Here is a 16285-nt window from a genome sequence, read left to right as displayed (position 1 = left end):
AGGAATCTGAAAAGACAGAGTGGGTGGCTGGCTGGGTGGGTTGGTAAAGTGTTTTCTCTCCCCTCACTTTTTCTGGGAAATGCCAGAGGCTGGCTGGGCCTGGAATGTCAGGCTTGAAAGAACTCCTCCACTGCACACAGACGTACAGCCACAGACCTTTTCTTTAGCTCCGTGGCCCCTCCCGGCAGGAACAAAAGCCTGCAAACTGGAATGCTGTTCCCCACTTCCAGGTGGCAAGCCATTGTTCCTGCCTCATGGCCAGCCTGCCCGCTGGGATTGTCTCAAGCAGGAAAAAGAGAAATTAGGGTCAACCTGGTATGCAACCCCTACACAGGAACCTTCCCCCTGCACTGAGAAGGTCATCTCTGCTATAGTCCTGGTGCCAGCAAGGCTGGTCTCCACCATCAGTCCCAGTGGGCAGGGGCTTCAGCTGACAGGGGCTGAGATGCATCAGGGCTGGGCTGCCCAAGGAAGCCACACTGGGGCCACGGGGAGCAGGGCTTCCAAGAGGTCAGGTGTAGTGCAAGCTGACCACACATCGGCTTAGCGAAAGGGGGCAGGAGGGCAGGCTGCACTGCCACCTCTACTGCTCCTGTAACCACCAGCACTAAACGAGAAAATCCAGAGGGAAGGACCCAGATTCCTTTCCCCACCACTGTGTCTCCAGGCCTAGCCAACGAACTGGCACATGGCAGAAGCACAATCAACGTGAAATAAGTAACATTAGGCCACTGGGCAGTCAAAACCTGGCCGCCTCCTGTGCCGAAGAAAGCCCACCAGTCTTGAAGACAGAGGGAAGCCTTGGGCTTGGCATCGACCAGCTCTGTGGTCTGAGGCCAGTCTCCCAACCCATCTGGCTGCAAACACAGCCACCAAAGAATGGCGCCTGCCCCCGGGCTGGCCAAGGACAAAATCAGCTCTGCAAATATGGGACTTTGTGTTCACCGAGCCATGCCATAGCTTCCCGCGACCACCCCATGGGCACCAGGGTTTTCATCTGTGAGGTTTGGGGAAGAGCGCATCATTTGTCACACACCATGAGTAAGTGGTTCACAGGCAGCTGAAACCACTGTGTACTTCCCCTCCCTTGTGAATGAATCTTTATTATCTTTATGACCAAGGACCTTTGCCTGGAAATGGGATTCTGACTTCACAGAAATCCTGCAAAGGGAGCGCTTAGGAAAAGGCGGGAGCCTCCTAAATCCCTTTGCCAGGAAAACAGCAGGGTCGGGCAAGGGGCCAGACCTGGAGAATGCCTCTCCCTTTGAGCCCAGCATACAGGGATGGTGAGAGGCAAGATGGCACCACGTTAGGTCTGCCCTGGTTTGGGCATCTCTCTGGCCAGAATGTGGGTCCCTTGGGGACTGTGCCCTGTGTTGGCCCCGTGTCTCCTCCCCCACTTTTCCAGCAAAGTTTGAATCCTCATTCCTTTAGTCTTCAGATTAGCAGGCCTACTAATCTCCACCAAACTACATACCCACCCTCTCTATCCCATCTATACAGCCACGTCTGAGCTCTGCAGGAAGGAACCGAAAGCTACTCTTAGAAGAAAGCAGTTGGTGGAATCTAACAGTGACGGGAAACAGAAGTCAACACAACCCTTATTTAAAGATTCATTGAGCACTTTCTATGTACCAAATTCTAGGCTTACAAAGAAAACACCAAATATAATCTGTTTCCTCAAGGTTCTCACGGTTCAAGCAGTCAGAGCATGTTGTTCAGTGTGGAAAGGGCCAACCTGGAAGCTCAGACTCAGTCTCTGCCAAACCTTAAAGGAAAAGGACGGATCAGCCAAAGTGTAGGAGATAGTTCCGCTCAGAAGGAAGTGGAGACCCCAGCCTGGGAAACATTTTGGAGACAGCCTGGACCTCCATGTGGCTGCAGCATGAGGTGTCAGTGGGGCAGTGACAGTTGATGAAACTGAAATGGTGCAGAGAGCCTTAGAAACACATTCACTGAGAGGTTTCGGTCATCCCAGAGGCAACGGGAAACTCCTGGAGAGGAAGAAAGCCAAAGGGAAACATGGTGGCTGGCTGACCTGTCTGAAGACAGACAGGTGTTTGGAATATATCTTGCACAGGAGGTACAGAGCGCTTCAAAACGTAAAGCCGGTCAAGGCCACATCCATCCCCCAGCAGCCAAGCCGCAGCAGCTCAGCTCTGCCCTCCTGTCCCTCCCCAGACTCCCTAGCGCTCTCAGAATAATTCTAGCTGACGCGCACTGAGCCCTTAATAGTACAAGGCACTGTTGTGAGCGAGCTTCTTGCACGCATTAGCTCATTTAGTCCTCACAACTACTGGAGAAGATAGGTAGTACTATGATCAGCGCGTTTTACAAGTAAGGAAACCGAGGCGCAGCTGGGGAAGTGAGTTGCCCAAAGTCACTCCAGTTACCAGGCGGCGGAACCTCCTGAGTCAGTACACAGGGAGCCCATCCCACCCAGCACTACCTGCCTCGCCCTTCCCCATCTGGGGCATTCTCTTTCGGGCCAGGCAGACCTGCTGACCTTGCCCCTTCTCTCTGCTCTTCAAATCAGCCCTATACTCTTGGGCCCACCCTAAGCTCCCTGCCAACCATGTAGGCGTTGTTGCTGGCCCCCCTGCACAATCCAGGCTCACTTCCTGTTGATGTTGGGATTTACCTGTTTCAGAGGTATGCGTCTCTAATCAGACTGGTATTCCCAGAGCTCCAGGGCTGTTTCTCCCTTCTTATCTCTCTCTACTTCAAACTACCTCCTCCCCCTCAAAATGAACTACCACGCCTCATAGGATCACCATCACACCCACCTCTTTCTTATGGCACCCATCCCTTGTAGTGGTGGGGGTGGGGGGTGTCCCACGTCTCTTGCCTCGCCTGTCTTCCTGCAGGATTCACCCAGCACGTCTGTCTTCCCAGGACTTCGCCCCTGGCAAAAGCAGGCGCTCATTGAGGGTTTGTGGGATGGATGAATGAACCTGACTGTGTCAGAGCTTCATAATTTACAAAGCACTTTCTCCTCCATTAACTCCAGGGCTATTCCTTGTTGAGCCCTCCTTGTCTTCCACGGGGCTCAGCATAGAAGTATATGATCAATGGGTGAGGAAGAGAATGGACTCCTGATTACAGAGGAAGGAGAATCCATTCCATTAGCCCACAAGCACCTTGACGGCACAGACTGGGTCTTCTTCAGCATTACAGTTCAATGCCCAGCACAATGCCTGCTACTAGAGCCCAATTTCTGTGAAATGTGTTGACTAAATCAATTTCCCCCTTTGCAGAAGTGAAAAGAAGACTTCCTCCTCACTACTGCCATAACAGAACCCGAAGGGACAGTTGAGCTGAATTGCTTCCATTCCTAGCACACTTTGACATTCAGAATCTTTACTTGTTTTTTAAATCTCAGATCTGTCGTGGGAAAAGGCTATTATTCCTATTTTGCAGATAGTAAAACTGAATCCCAGAGAGCTTGGGTGTCCTACCTAAATCTCACTTAGTCCCCCCCCACCCCCGTCTGTGGGGAAGAAAGGCGGTGGCACAGATTGAAGACACAGTGGGAAAAGCAGTGAAGTTCCTATCAGCTTCCAGAGAAACAAAGGGGTCACGTCTCTGTCCTAGACTCCCAAGCTGCCTGGTGTTGTCACCATCTCTCTCCTTCCTTTCCGACTCATTATGTTCAGTCGTGAGGGCAGGGACCAAAGCACACTGCCCCTGAGCCCTAAGAAGTGACAATCTAAGTGCCACTTAAGCTGGTTCTCAGATGTCTTCAGCACCCCACTGCCTATTTGGGGTTCGATTGCAAAACCTTCCATCCTTCATAAAGGTAGCCCTGGTTAGGCCAAACCACCCACACCTATGCCAACAACATAGTTCACCTCAAGCATCTCCTCTCCTTACCCCTGGGGAGAGAGATAAGAGCCCCACACTTGGGGGAGGGGGCACATCTTAGGCTATGCTGGGCCATCGAAGTGGACCTAACTCCTGAAAACTTTTCTGGAAATTCTCCCCCGCTGGATTTTTATTCCCAGGTCTAATTCCAGACTGTGATGTGAATTCTCCTGTGTCCCCCATTAGGTCCCCGGCACCCAGCTCCTGAGCCTGCATCCCTACCGCCCCCTCCGGTTTCCAGGGCTTGGATGGGAGCAGTACCAAACTCCACTCCGCCTACGAGAACCCAGGGCGCCCTCTAGCGGACGCGGCGCGCGGGGTGCGGCCATCGCTTGCCCTTCCGTCAGTCCCGCGGCGACGGAGCACCTGGCCCGACCCACGCCGCACCACACAGGTTTGGAGACCCAGATGTGTGAAAGCAGTTGTTGTTTGTTTGATTTGGGTTTTTTGGTTGTGGGAGGCGGGACCTCTGTGAGCGTCGGCAAAGAACCTGGCAGTGGGCCGATGGGCTGAGGCCGGACAGCTGCCACGCACGCTGCGACCCCTCCACCCCGGGACTCGGGCTTCGCCTCGGGGACATGCCCACAGGTGACTGTCGCGTGTCCCCACCCCTTCCAGCTCCTACTAGTTCCAGCCCGTTTCACAGCCCGGCTTTGGGGTGTCCCCAGTTCCCTTGCGGCAGGCCGGGGCCTCCTGGGACTGTGATCCGGACCACGGGCGGGCCCGGGTGGGGGCGAGGGGGTGTCCCCGCGAGGTCCGAGAAGAAGCGAAGGGGAGCCGGGAGCCTCTCCTGCTCGGCCTCCAGGAACTGCCCGCGCTCCCGGAGAGGCGCCCCCGCCTCTGCCAGAAACCGGCCTTCTTAGAAGGAGGGGGGGAAAGTGTGAATGAGAAGTTGGGGGCGGAGCGCGCGCGGGGGAGGGGCCGCTGCCAGGAACGCGCCGCCGGGGCTGGCGCCGCGCCCGCCGGCTGCCCTGCGTTGCTGCGCTTTGTCTCTGCGCGCGTCTCTGCCGGTCCCTGGCGTGGCCCCTCCCTCACCCTCCGCGCGCAGCCTTTCATTGCTGTGAGTAGTGACTAAACATTACAAGAAGGCCGGCCGCGCAGTTCCAGGAATCGGGGGGGCGGGGCCCAGTGGCCGCGTATATACCCGTGAGCGCGGCCTCCGCGGCGTCTCGGACTCAAACTCCCGGTGCCGCCGCCGCCGCGACTCCGGCCTGCACGCCGCCCGCCGACCCAGCTCGCGCCGCGGCCCTTCGCTTCGCCCCCGGCCGGTCGACCCGGGGGCGCGCAGGGGGCAGGGCGGGCGCCCCGGCGAAGCCCGAGGGACGCGCGCGCGAGAACCCCTTTGTGGACTTCACGGCCGCCAACATCTGGGCGCAGCGCGGGCCACCGCTGGCCGCCCAGCCACCGCCTCGCCTTGGGGACCGTAGGAGGCACAGCCCCAAGGCCGGAGTCTTCGCTTTAGGACCAGGTAAGAAGGAGGGGCGCGGCGCGGAGGGGGGTGGCCCTCGCAGGTCCCGGGAGCTTTTCCCGGTTTCCCCTCCCCTTCCCGGGTCATTCCCGGCAGGGAGGGGACGAGGTAGGAGACAGAGCGGATGGAAGCCGGAGATCCCAGGTTCCCGGAATACCCAGGCTGGGGCCCTCGGGCTTCTCATATCCCCTCCCTACCCTCATGCCTCAGATTTCTTTCTCTGCCCCCGCCGCCTGGGGCCACTGGCCTGAGCGGCGCCCAGAGCGTCCCGGGGGCCCTTCTTTGCTCCCCACCCCGGCCACGCTCCTGGAGACCCAACTTCCGCGCCCGAGTTTCCCACTCGGCGCCCTGCCAGTGCGCTCTGGGGAAGGGGCTGTCTGGGGCTACCTCGCCGGCGGGGACGAGGGCTGGGCGGGCTCCGCGGGGCGCCTGGGTAGGAACGAGAGCCTAGGCTAGGACCTCCGGGGCAGTGGGTGCCCTGGCCCCTCGGCGGAGCAGGGGAGCCGGGGCGGGTCCGGCGCGCTGGAGGGTTCCGGGCACTCACGCGGCGCACGCTTGCCTCCCTGCAGCCCCCCGGGATGCGGTAGCGGCCGCTGTGCGGAGGCCGCCGAGCAGCTGCAGCCGCCGCCGCGCAGATCCACGCTGGCTCCGTGCGCCATGGTCACCCACAGCAAGTTTCCCGCCGCCGGGATGAGCCGCCCCCTGGACACCAGCCTGCGCCTCAAGACCTTCAGCTCCAAGAGCGAGTACCAGCTGGTGGTGAACGCAGTGCGCAAGCTGCAGGAGAGCGGCTTCTACTGGAGCGCCGTGACGGGCGGCGAGGCGAACCTGCTACTCAGCGCGGAGCCCGCCGGCACCTTCCTGATCCGCGACAGCTCGGACCAGCGCCACTTCTTCACGCTCAGCGTCAAGACCCAGTCTGGGACCAAGAACCTGCGCATCCAATGTGAGGGGGGCAGCTTCTCGCTGCAGAGCGACCCCCGGAGCACGCAGCCGGTGCCCCGCTTCGACTGCGTCCTCAAGCTGGTGCATCACTACATGCCACCCCCCGGCGCCCCCTCTTTCCCCTCGCCACCCACTGAACCCGCCTCCTCACCCACCTCCGAGGTGTCAGAACAGCCGCCAGCCCAGCCGCTTCCGGGGAACCCCCCCAGGAGAGCCTATTACATCTACTCCGGGGGCGAGAAGATCCCTCTGGTGTTGAGCAGGCCCCTTTCCTCCAACGTGGCCACTCTTCAACATCTCTGTCGAAAGACCGTCAACGGCCACCTGGACTCCTACGAGAAAGTTACCCAGCTGCCTGGGCCCATTCGGGAGTTCCTGGACCAGTACGATGCCCCGCTTTAAGGAGCAAAGGGCAGGGGTGGGGGCCAGGGGCCTGGGTACCCTCCCCTCCGTGGCACATGACACAAGCACAAGAATCCAGCCGTGAGTCCTGCCGCTCTGGGTGAGCGAGGGAGGGGGTGGACAGCCCCTCCCTCTGACCCTCCCCTCTGTAGAATGGGGCAGGCAGACCTGGAATGTGTCTGAGGACGGGGGAGTGCCGCCGGAGTGCTCCTCCCCCACTCCAGCTTCTCCGGAGGAGCCTGATGACCCCGAGGGACAACTGCAGCCACCGCAGTGGATTCTCCTCTCCTCTCCTCTCCTCTCCACTTCCTCGACTCACCCTGCACTTCTAGGCAGGGGACACTGTGGGAGTGCTGAACTAGTGAAAACTGCTGGGAATCCGCTAACTTTCCAACGGAACTTGTTTGCTCTTTGATTTGGTTTTAAACGTGGCTTTAACTGGCTTTAAACCTGAGCGAGTCTCAGGCCTGGGAAAAGGTGGAGGAGAGAGAGGGGTGGTGCCCCCCAGGGCTGCAGGTTGGCCAAGGAAATGGCCACTCCCACCACCCAGCCCAGGTGAGGAAGGTGGCTGCGTGCTCCTCCCTAGGCTTTGGGGCGAAGGCCAAGTGGTGACCTGAAGGGGACCGTTCTCCCTCCCCACCCCCTTGGGACAGCCACAGGAAACATAGGTCCTAGAGACCATCAAGAGCCCAGGGCCCTTCCCCCGTTTTAAGGGGGAAGTGGCATTTGGAGGGGGATGGATGGGCTGGTGGCTTCTTTCCCCACCCACGCTATACCTTCCAGCACCTGGGGGTGGGGGGGAATGGAGGAGATGAGCCGTTTGGACCCCAGACCCCTGCCAGAGAAGATGAGGGATTCTACTTTGTGCCTCCTGACTATGTCTGGCTAGGAGATTTGCCTTAAATGCTCCCTGTCCCATGGATAGGGACTGGCACACAAGAAGCCACACACTCAGCCAATCCAGGCAGAGGCCAAGGGATTCTCAGCGGGCAGGCTGCTGGCCACTCACCATTTGGGGGGGTGGGCTCAGAGATGGATGATCAGGCCTCCCCAGCTGAGCCCTGGAAAAAGGCTAGCCCATCGGTATTGGCCTGTCACAGGTGCCTCCCGGTGCCTGGGCTCTAGCCAGAGCAGAGCCACGGGGTCCCACAGCCCTCCCTCTTCCCTTGGGGGAGGGGGCACAGGCAGGGAGTCATCCAGAGGCCAGGGCCCCTGCCACCCCAGCTGCTCCCACTCTGCAATAGCACTGATCAGTGAAAACTTACAGGAATGTAGCAGCAATGGAATTACCTGGAACTGTTCTTTTTGGGGCAAAATTAAGCAGACACACAAAGTTTTCTGTGTCAGGTATTGGTCTGGATGGGAGAGCTGTGTGTTGGGGTGTTGTTTTTTCTGTTATTTTTGTTTCTGTTTTGTTTTTTAATAATGTTTACAATCTGCCTCAATCACTCTGTCTTTTATAAAGATTCCACCTCCAGTCCTGTCCCCTCCTCCCACCCAGGCCTTCAAGGCTGTTAGGAGATGCTTGAAGAACTCAAAATACCAATCCATGTCAAACTTTGCACATATTTATATTTATATTCAAAAAAGGAACATTTCAGTAATTTATAATAAAGAGCACTATTTTTTAATGAAAAACATGACTTGAGCCTTTATCCCCTGCCCCTTCTTGGCCTTGCTTTCTCTTTCACCCTCACCCACACTCTGCACCCAAGAGGAGGAAGGAGGGAGCCACGGAGGGTGGTAGCTCTGTCCCCTTGCTGCCCTGGCGTCCTCAAACTCGTGTTCACGTCACTTACAAGCTCCGGCAGCCACCTAGACTGTACCGAGAGGGTAATTCCTGCTAGTCTGATTCAGATCTGACCAGAATATGCAAAGCAAGTTCGAAGGAAGCGCTTCAAAGGGCTTGCAGGGAGTAAGCTGAGCTGTGGTCAAAGCTTTTAGAGGCTCCAAGCTATTAGAGGCGCTTGGCTCCTTGGCAGGGAGGTGTTCCGAGAAAGCCCAGACTACAGGGTCCTGGCGGTGACCCGTGACCTCAGCATAGCTGGGTTCATGGGAGGAGGGAGGAGGGGTAGTCCCATGCACATCCTGCAGGCAGGTGGGGCCCTCACACCTGCCGCCCCACACCTCCAGCTCCTGTCCCAATTCCTAGGAGCTCCAGCCTAAGTAATGGCTGGGGCCACGGGCCTCCCAATAAGAGCACCCATTTATTCATCTATTTTTACTCACTCCCACCCCCTGGGCACGTGGAGACGAGCTGGGTTAACCTTTCCAGCCACCCCCACAAGGCAGGTGCTGCCACCCTCATATTCTCAGAAACAACTGTGTGCTCCATGGGAGGGGGCTTGGACTGGTCACTTCTGATGCCTAGAATGGTGCTCAGGACATATTTGTTGATTCAGTGGGGACAGCCACCGAGGTCCACAGAGGTTAAGCAACCTATCCAAGGACACACCACTTGGGAATATGGGAGGAACACAGGATTGAACCCAGCAGCATTTATTTCCAAAGCCCATGGACTCTGCCTGCTTAAGCACTCAGTATATTCCCAGGGTTGCGCTTAGGTGAGATCCCCCTGCAAAGCCAAGAGGTTAGTACCCTCCCACCCCAGTACTCAGGTTTCAGCCTAGGGTCCCGGTTAAGAAAAATACCTTCTCTGTGACATTCTCTGTCCGTGCTTCCTCCGCCCCCAAGCCCCCAGATCTGATAGCTCAGAGAGACAAGTGTTATTCGCAGGCAGGGATTGAGCCCCGTCGCTGAGCCTCGGATGCCTGAAACAAATGCCAGGCCTCAGATAAGCTGCTCCAGGAATCGGTGTCCAAAAGGCAACTGAGAATAAACAAACAAAGTTATTTTTCTTTCCCATTTCCTGACGCTTTGAGGAAAATAACCTAAAGTGACAAGAAAAGGCCAGGCCACGCGTGAAACCGCTGAGCGGACAGAGCACATAGGAACCAAAACAGAGACCACCACCTCTAGAACTGGGAATGCAGATCCAGATAAACGTCACCTGCCCAGAGCACAAGGTGAGGGGACCCAGTGGGGCCTGGCTCCCCGTGCCTCCCAGGAGGCTAAGAGCCTGGGAAACTTCTGGCAGGCTCTTTCTTCCCCACCCTGGGGCCTGCCAGTCTGCTACCAACTGCCTTCCAAGGTACTTGGAACATGGAACACACCAAGCCCCCCACTCAGCCCAGAAGGCAGCCGTTGAACCAGTGTTCACCCGGTGCTAACAAAGGGCTTGGCCTTCTCTGGCCCCAAAGGAAGCTGCTCTCCCAGATCCGGGTTTGAAAGCAGAGGCAGGAAGACCGCTGACTTCTGTCCCTTCGTGCCTACTCCAGCCTTCTTCCCATACCTCTCTCTCTCTCCATTTTCACACCACAGACTGGACCAACCCTCTTGTTTGGCAGACAAGGAAACTGAGCTCCAGAAAAGGACAGCAACTTGCTCAAGTTCACACAGGAAGCTAGTGGCGACACCAGTGCAAGAATCCCTCAACTCTGCTCCCCAGGGCTCCTTCCTGTTTTCCCTCTTCCTTCCATCCTCCTGTTCTAGAAATTTTTCTGTACTTTCCAATTCTTTTAAGGGCAGACACCCCTCCTCCAAAGGACTTAATGGGGGCCCTCTGTCCTGGCCGCCGGAGGAGGGGGGCACCTGCTTTCAAGATTTGCTAGAAGTGCCCTGCAGTGCATAGGGTACAATTCCCTGTGGCTTCAGCAGGAACTCATGCCTCAGTGGCGTTAAGAGTACAGCTGCGGGTCCCTGGTCAACCGAAAGTGGGCAGAGCGCTGCTCCCAGGGCCTGTGCCCTAGCTGCTTCTGGAGCTGTAAAAATTCCACCCCCACCCCCCAAGAGGTCCTATCCTCCCTCCAGTGGTGCTGTTTTAGGGCAAGTCTTCTGAGGAGTTAGAGCCACGAAAGGGAAAATCTTAAGCCCTACTGGAGAGGAGGGGAGGGGGCAGGGATTGAAGGAAGCCACAGACAAGAGAACTGCAGATGGAAAATAAGCCCGCACGTTGTGTCCTCGTCTAAGGGGTAAGGCTGTTTGGGCGAAGGCACCGCCGTGGAACCAGACAGAGAGAAGAGGGAGAGACAGACTGCCACAGAGGGAGCCTAAGCAGAGACAGAAGTTTGCGGGGTGGGGGACAACGTGCACAGGCACGGACCCGGAAGACCGAGGCCCGGGGGGTGAGCGGATCCCGGGCGCACCTTTCTGCGCCGCGTCCCGCCCCCTCCCGTTCGGGCGGCCGCCGGGCGGGCGGGCGCTTCACTCCGAAGCCGCCCTCGGCCAGGAAGAGTCACTTCCCGGACACCACGGGAGCCCTGGCGGAGATATGCGAAGAATGTCCACGCCGAGCCCGGGCAGTGGCACCACCCCGGCCGGCGCCACCGCCAAGCCGAGCATGCGCGCGGGATAGGCCACGCCCCCGGCCCGCCCCTGGCCCTCCCCGCACCGCCCGCAAAGCGCGGTCACCATGGCAACGGGATTACAGGCGCAGAGCGCTGTTTATTCTCAGCCCAGTGCCAGGAAATTCGGCCCGGAGGCTGCCAGGCGTACCTCCCCGGGGTGGGGGGGCGGGAGAGGGAGGCGAAGGGGTGGACCAGCGCACCACGGGCTCCTGGGGGCGGGGGGAGGAGGAAGGGAAGGAGAGAGTCCTTCGTCACTGGGGGGGTCACTGACCCCTGAGGAGGGGAAGCTGCTCAGAAAGTACCGACTCTTTCCCAGCCAGGAGTGGATCAAGTTTTCTCATCCCACGGGAGCCTAGATCCCCCTCCAGACCAGCAGAGACACCCCCCACCGCACACACACTCTGTCCAGTGATCCTGTCTTTGGAGCCCCCCAGCCCCACAGCCTCTCAGCCCCTCATTCACTCATTCACTCATTCATTTATTCACTCAGCAAATATCTGTTGAACACATCCTGTGTGTCAGGGGATTGAGTGTGGAACAAGACAAGACCCTGCTCGTCGTCACCCTCCTCTCCTGAGATTTAGTGGGAGTGACAGACAATAAACTACTAGTAAATATATAAATAAATCGGGACTGCTATTTGTACCGCAAAGATGTATCGTCAAATCACATTTCCAGTACATCGTACATCCAGGATTTTGCCTCAGGGAGGGGGAATAGCTTGTCCCGGTTTGCCCAGCACTGTCCCAGTTTACTCCTGAAAGTCTGGCGAACCAGTTGATCATCCTACCCTCAGGTCAGAACACATCCATTTCAGAGATGAAGAAACTGAGGCCAGCAATACAAGGCAGTTCCTCCAGGGTCGTGGTGCTTGTTCAAGAGAAAGATGGAGGTCCTAATAGCGAATCCAAGGTTCTTTAGGCTATGAACTCTTTCATGGCCGACACCCCCCTCCCCCGAAGGCCCCCGAGTGTCCACCTGCCAGCCCCCAGGGAGTGGATGAAATTGCTGACGCCTGGATTCCAAGCCCAGCTCTTCTGAATCAGAAGGCCGCAGTACAGCCTGGGAATCTCAGTGCTCAACAGCTCCCCGGTGAGTGGGACCGCTGCTGCCTTCGGAGAAGACAAGCCTGGATCCTTCTCTCTTCCTGGGACAGCGAATTTCCCCCTTGAACCTTGACTAAGCCAAGCTGGGAAATCAGCAGGGAGGGAAGGCCTGAGTTCACCACCCTCACTGGGGCAAGCATGGACAAGTGCAGCCCTTCCCTCTCCCGAGGACAGGGGGGCCTGGGGCGGGGAGGACAGTGCTCCTTCCCCACCCCAGAGCTGAGCCCTCCCAGCTGTGTTGTGCTGGGAACAGGCCAGGCATTTGTGAAATCCTTGGGTGAGCCTGACCCACTGTCATGAGGACTGCCTGTGGAAGCTGGTGCAGGGAAGGGGGTGGGGGGCTGTTCCCAGAAGCAGGGAGAACACTGGACTTCCCACTCCTGAGTGCTCCGATTGCAGCACGGCCTTAAGCAACAGCAGTAGCCTGGAAGGCTGCATTGCAGAGAGAACCAGAGCCCCCCCACCCCCACCCCTCCTTCTGAAAAGAAGCCAGGGCTCTGAATGCTAAAACGTCATGCGATCCTCAGGAATGCCATCACTGCCATTTTTCATAGGGTCATCAGGCCCAGCTTTAGAAAAAGGCTGACCACCTAAACTTAAAAAAAAAAACAACCACCCAGAATGCAAGTTCATTATTTACATTACACAAGAAAATGTATTTCCTCTCTTTCACCTCCCTTCCTCCAAATCTCAAATCTTCTTTTCATACAGAAACGGATCTATAACGTACAGGATATTGAAGGTATAGACACGAAGTGTAAAGACTCCGTCCTCCGGGAGGCCGATGTGTTGCACAACCACAGGGGGCGCTATTCAGAATCTCATCTTTGTGGATGGCGTCCCGTGACGTTGCGCGATAGGGGGCTGCAGTGTTTCTGAATTTAGGGTGCACTAGCAGTGCTTGACGCTTGCCCTAACAGCACCCCAGCTGATACCAAAGCAGGCCAACAGGAACCCTGTTCTGGGCACGGCGGCCAATACTGGAGATCAATGCCAACCGGGAAACATTCAGACTTCAAGACGTTTCCAGTCTGAAAGGGGAACCAGACATGAAAACCAAGAAGTATCCTAAAAAGGAATGGGTATAAAAATAAAATAGCATACAAGGTACAGCTGGGAGGCCCCCCAGGAGGAAATGACCTACAGTGGCTTTCCAGAAGAAGTGACTCTCTTGAGCTAAGGCATAACAGCAGGTGTTCCTTTGGCAGGCGTGGGACTGGGGCATTCTAATGACCCTAAAGAGGGAAACGGCCCCGGAAAAGGGAAAAAACTTTGGGGAACTTCAAGAAATTCGGTATGGCCCCATCAGGCACATCCATGCTAGACTCATTTTCTAAAAATACTGCTTTCATCATGCCACACACACACAGCTCATCCCCATAGGATCCACGCTGGGTCCCCTTGGCAGTTTCCTCTAAAGCAGTTCCAATACGCCTCAGGCTCCCCCCCCCCCCTCTAGTGGAAGGCTTATCTTCAACTCCCCACCTGGGAGACATGCTTCCTCCCATCCTGGTGGTCTCCTCACCTGCCTGCCACACACTCGAGGCCTGTGCTCACGTGGGAGCCGTGTCACGTCAGGGTGATCCTGCCCGCCCAGCCTGCCCTTCCCCCTCTTCCAAGTCTGCCTCTCTTTTGAGGCCACCTCTTTTTCCTGCTTCCTCCCGGAAGCTCTCCTGGATTCCCACAGCCCTGCAGACATCCTTCCCTTGGAAGGCATCCATACATTCCTGGGGCCTCTGCTATTCACTATCTCTTGTTCCCATGGTGTTACTGTCTCCTGACGCCTTCCACACGGGCTGTGACCTCTCCGAAGGAAGACACTCGCTCTTATTCATTCCTTCAACAATTATTTATTGGATGCCTCCTTGGTACCAGGCACTGTATCTTCCACTTTTGTTTGTTCTTCACAAAACCCAGCAGAGTGGGTGGTGCCCAGTAGAAGCCCCCCAAACGCCCGACCCCTGACTGTGCCAAAGAAGAAATGTCTTTAAATAGCGGGATTTCAGAAGTCATTAAAATATTATTTAAATCATTCACAACTTTTTACTTCGGGAAGCAACCAGGCATATTTTATTTTTAGTGCCTTATTGTTTGCATAAATAGCACTTTTGATGTTTGTTTGTTTTTTTCAAAATGCATCCTAATACGTTATCTCATTCCCACCTCCGGACATGCCTCAGGTGTGAGATGGATAATAAAATGAAATATATTGCACGTTCCAGCTAAGCAGACTAAGGTATAGGGGGGATTTAGACGTGTCTCAAGTCACACAGATAATTTGTGGTCGAAGCAGCATTAGAACAGGGATCTAGTGCCCTGTCCACCACGGCTTATACCTATGCTAGAGCCCGACCTTCCAGGACTTCCACTTGGCAGCTATTGTGAAGTCTCCCCAAAGGACCCAAGTGGCGGCTGGGTGACACTTGCCTGTCATCAGACACGAGCTGAGCCCTGGGTGACAGTCCTAGGGCTTTCATTCAGACCACGGGTGGCTGCAGAGAACACCAGGACCATCTCATCCCTCAGCCGGTGGGAGTCTCAAATGTTCAGGGCTGGTGGTCCCAGTGGGCACAGACTTCTCAGGGATATTCCGGCAGGACCTCTGGCCAACCCAGTGTGCAGGGCTTTGCCTGATGCCTCAGAGAACCCCTATACTGCTCTAAATCAGCCTTTCTGGAAGCCAAGGGACAGATGAAATCACCTCTCTGTCCCTTTCTTATAGAGTTATATGAAAAGGAGGCTGAAACGGAGAGGAGCCAGTGCTGGGAAGAAGGTAGGCTGGCTTCCAAGCATGGTCCTCCAGCTTTTCAGTATCCCTTGGCACCTGGTAAAACAGCAAGGGGGTCTGGCAGGAAGGCCACCCAGAAGATATTCAAAGCCCAGCCAGCCTTGCCCACTGGGGTGTGGGGACAGTCATTGGCTGTGGAATACTGCCCTACACATCGGGGCTTCCCCCTCGGACTCCTTAGACTATCACTCCGGGGTTGGACTGAGAACTCAGCAAGGGCCCTGACCAGGCTGGGGCCAGAGCCCAGGAGTGGAGGGGAGGAGCCCAGGAGAGCAGCCGGGCCCTCCCGCAGGCACACTGCCAGGCCGCTCCAGCCTAAAAGAAGGAACTGAGAAGGTCAGCCAAGGGGCCAGCTGTGGCAAGAGACCTTGTGCCCACACCAGGACGAAGACTGAGCTGGTCAGTCCCGGGGCAGGGAGGTGCCCTCAACCCAGGCAGAGTATACAAGGCACTGGGGCCATCACATTGCACTCTGTGGCTGGTAGAAGAGACATCTGGAGAGGAGCCAACTGAAAGGACCAAATGCCCAGGGGAGGCTGCAGACCCTTGACAGAAAGATGGGGAAATGGCCAGAGATGACTGGAGGTCTTCCTGGATGTGTGTGGGGCGGACACGTTGCGGCCCACACATGTCGTTCACATTCTGAGCTCCATCTGTGAATGTGACAGATGTCCACTGTGGATTACCTTTCCATGGGGTGAGGCGTGTCGGTAAATCACTCCCGTCTAGTTACCACTGTGAACCACACAGCTAACCGGGAGATGACGGACCAGAACTCAGGGTGGAGGTGATTGCAGGGGTCAGAGCTTTCCTCTGGAAGGAGAGAGCGGGCCTGGACTAGGGTCAAAGGGTGCTCTTGGCCTTGGAGGCAGGGTCTGCCCAGGATGTAGGTGGAACTCTGCTCCCTGATCCCAGGGGCCCTCCTTGCTGACCTCTGGAGGGTTCTATAGGAAACAGGTGAGGAAGCCTTGAGAAGCCTGTTGATCTTGGTCTCCCCTGACCTGTGGAGTAAAAATTACTCAGGTGTACCATCCCACAGCCCTCTCCTGGAGGAAAAGAGACCTCAGCCAGCAGGTTTTATGCATCTCACAAACACTTTTATGTCTGTGCTTCCAATGTGCCGAGCACTGTTCTAAGCACTGGAAACATATGAACTCATTTCACTCTCCAGCAGCCCACGAGTTAGGTCTTATTGTTGCGCCCTTTTTTTTCAGTGGGGAGAACTGTGGAATGGAGATGTAATGTGACTTGCCCCAGGTCACACAGCTAACCAGAGACAGATTGAGCATCGGAACCCAGGCAGTCA

At 56.6% G+C, this 16285-nt stretch overlaps 1 protein-coding gene across 1 annotated transcript; it reads left to right on the top strand.

The window, feature by feature from the left end:
* The first annotated feature begins 4915 nt into the window (after nucleotides 1-4915).
* SOCS3 (suppressor of cytokine signaling 3) lies at nucleotides 4916-8293 on the top strand. The gene is made up of 2 exons (XM_033091853.1): nucleotides 4916-5332; nucleotides 5902-8293. Exon 2 carries the CDS (start codon nucleotides 5990-5992, stop codon nucleotides 6677-6679), a length of 690 nt encoding a protein of 229 aa, XP_032947744.1. The 5' UTR covers nucleotides 4916-5332; nucleotides 5902-5989; the 3' UTR covers nucleotides 6680-8293.
* The last annotated feature ends 7992 nt before the right edge of the window (nucleotides 8294-16285 follow it).

Source organism: Rhinolophus ferrumequinum, chromosome 21 (genome assembly GCF_004115265.2).
Source record: "Rhinolophus ferrumequinum isolate MPI-CBG mRhiFer1 chromosome 21, mRhiFer1_v1.p, whole genome shotgun sequence".
Lineage (NCBI taxonomy): Eukaryota > Metazoa > Chordata > Mammalia > Chiroptera > Rhinolophidae > Rhinolophus > Rhinolophus ferrumequinum.
The sequence above is the reverse complement of the archived record's forward strand: the minus strand, read 5'-3'. Positions and strand labels throughout refer to the sequence as shown.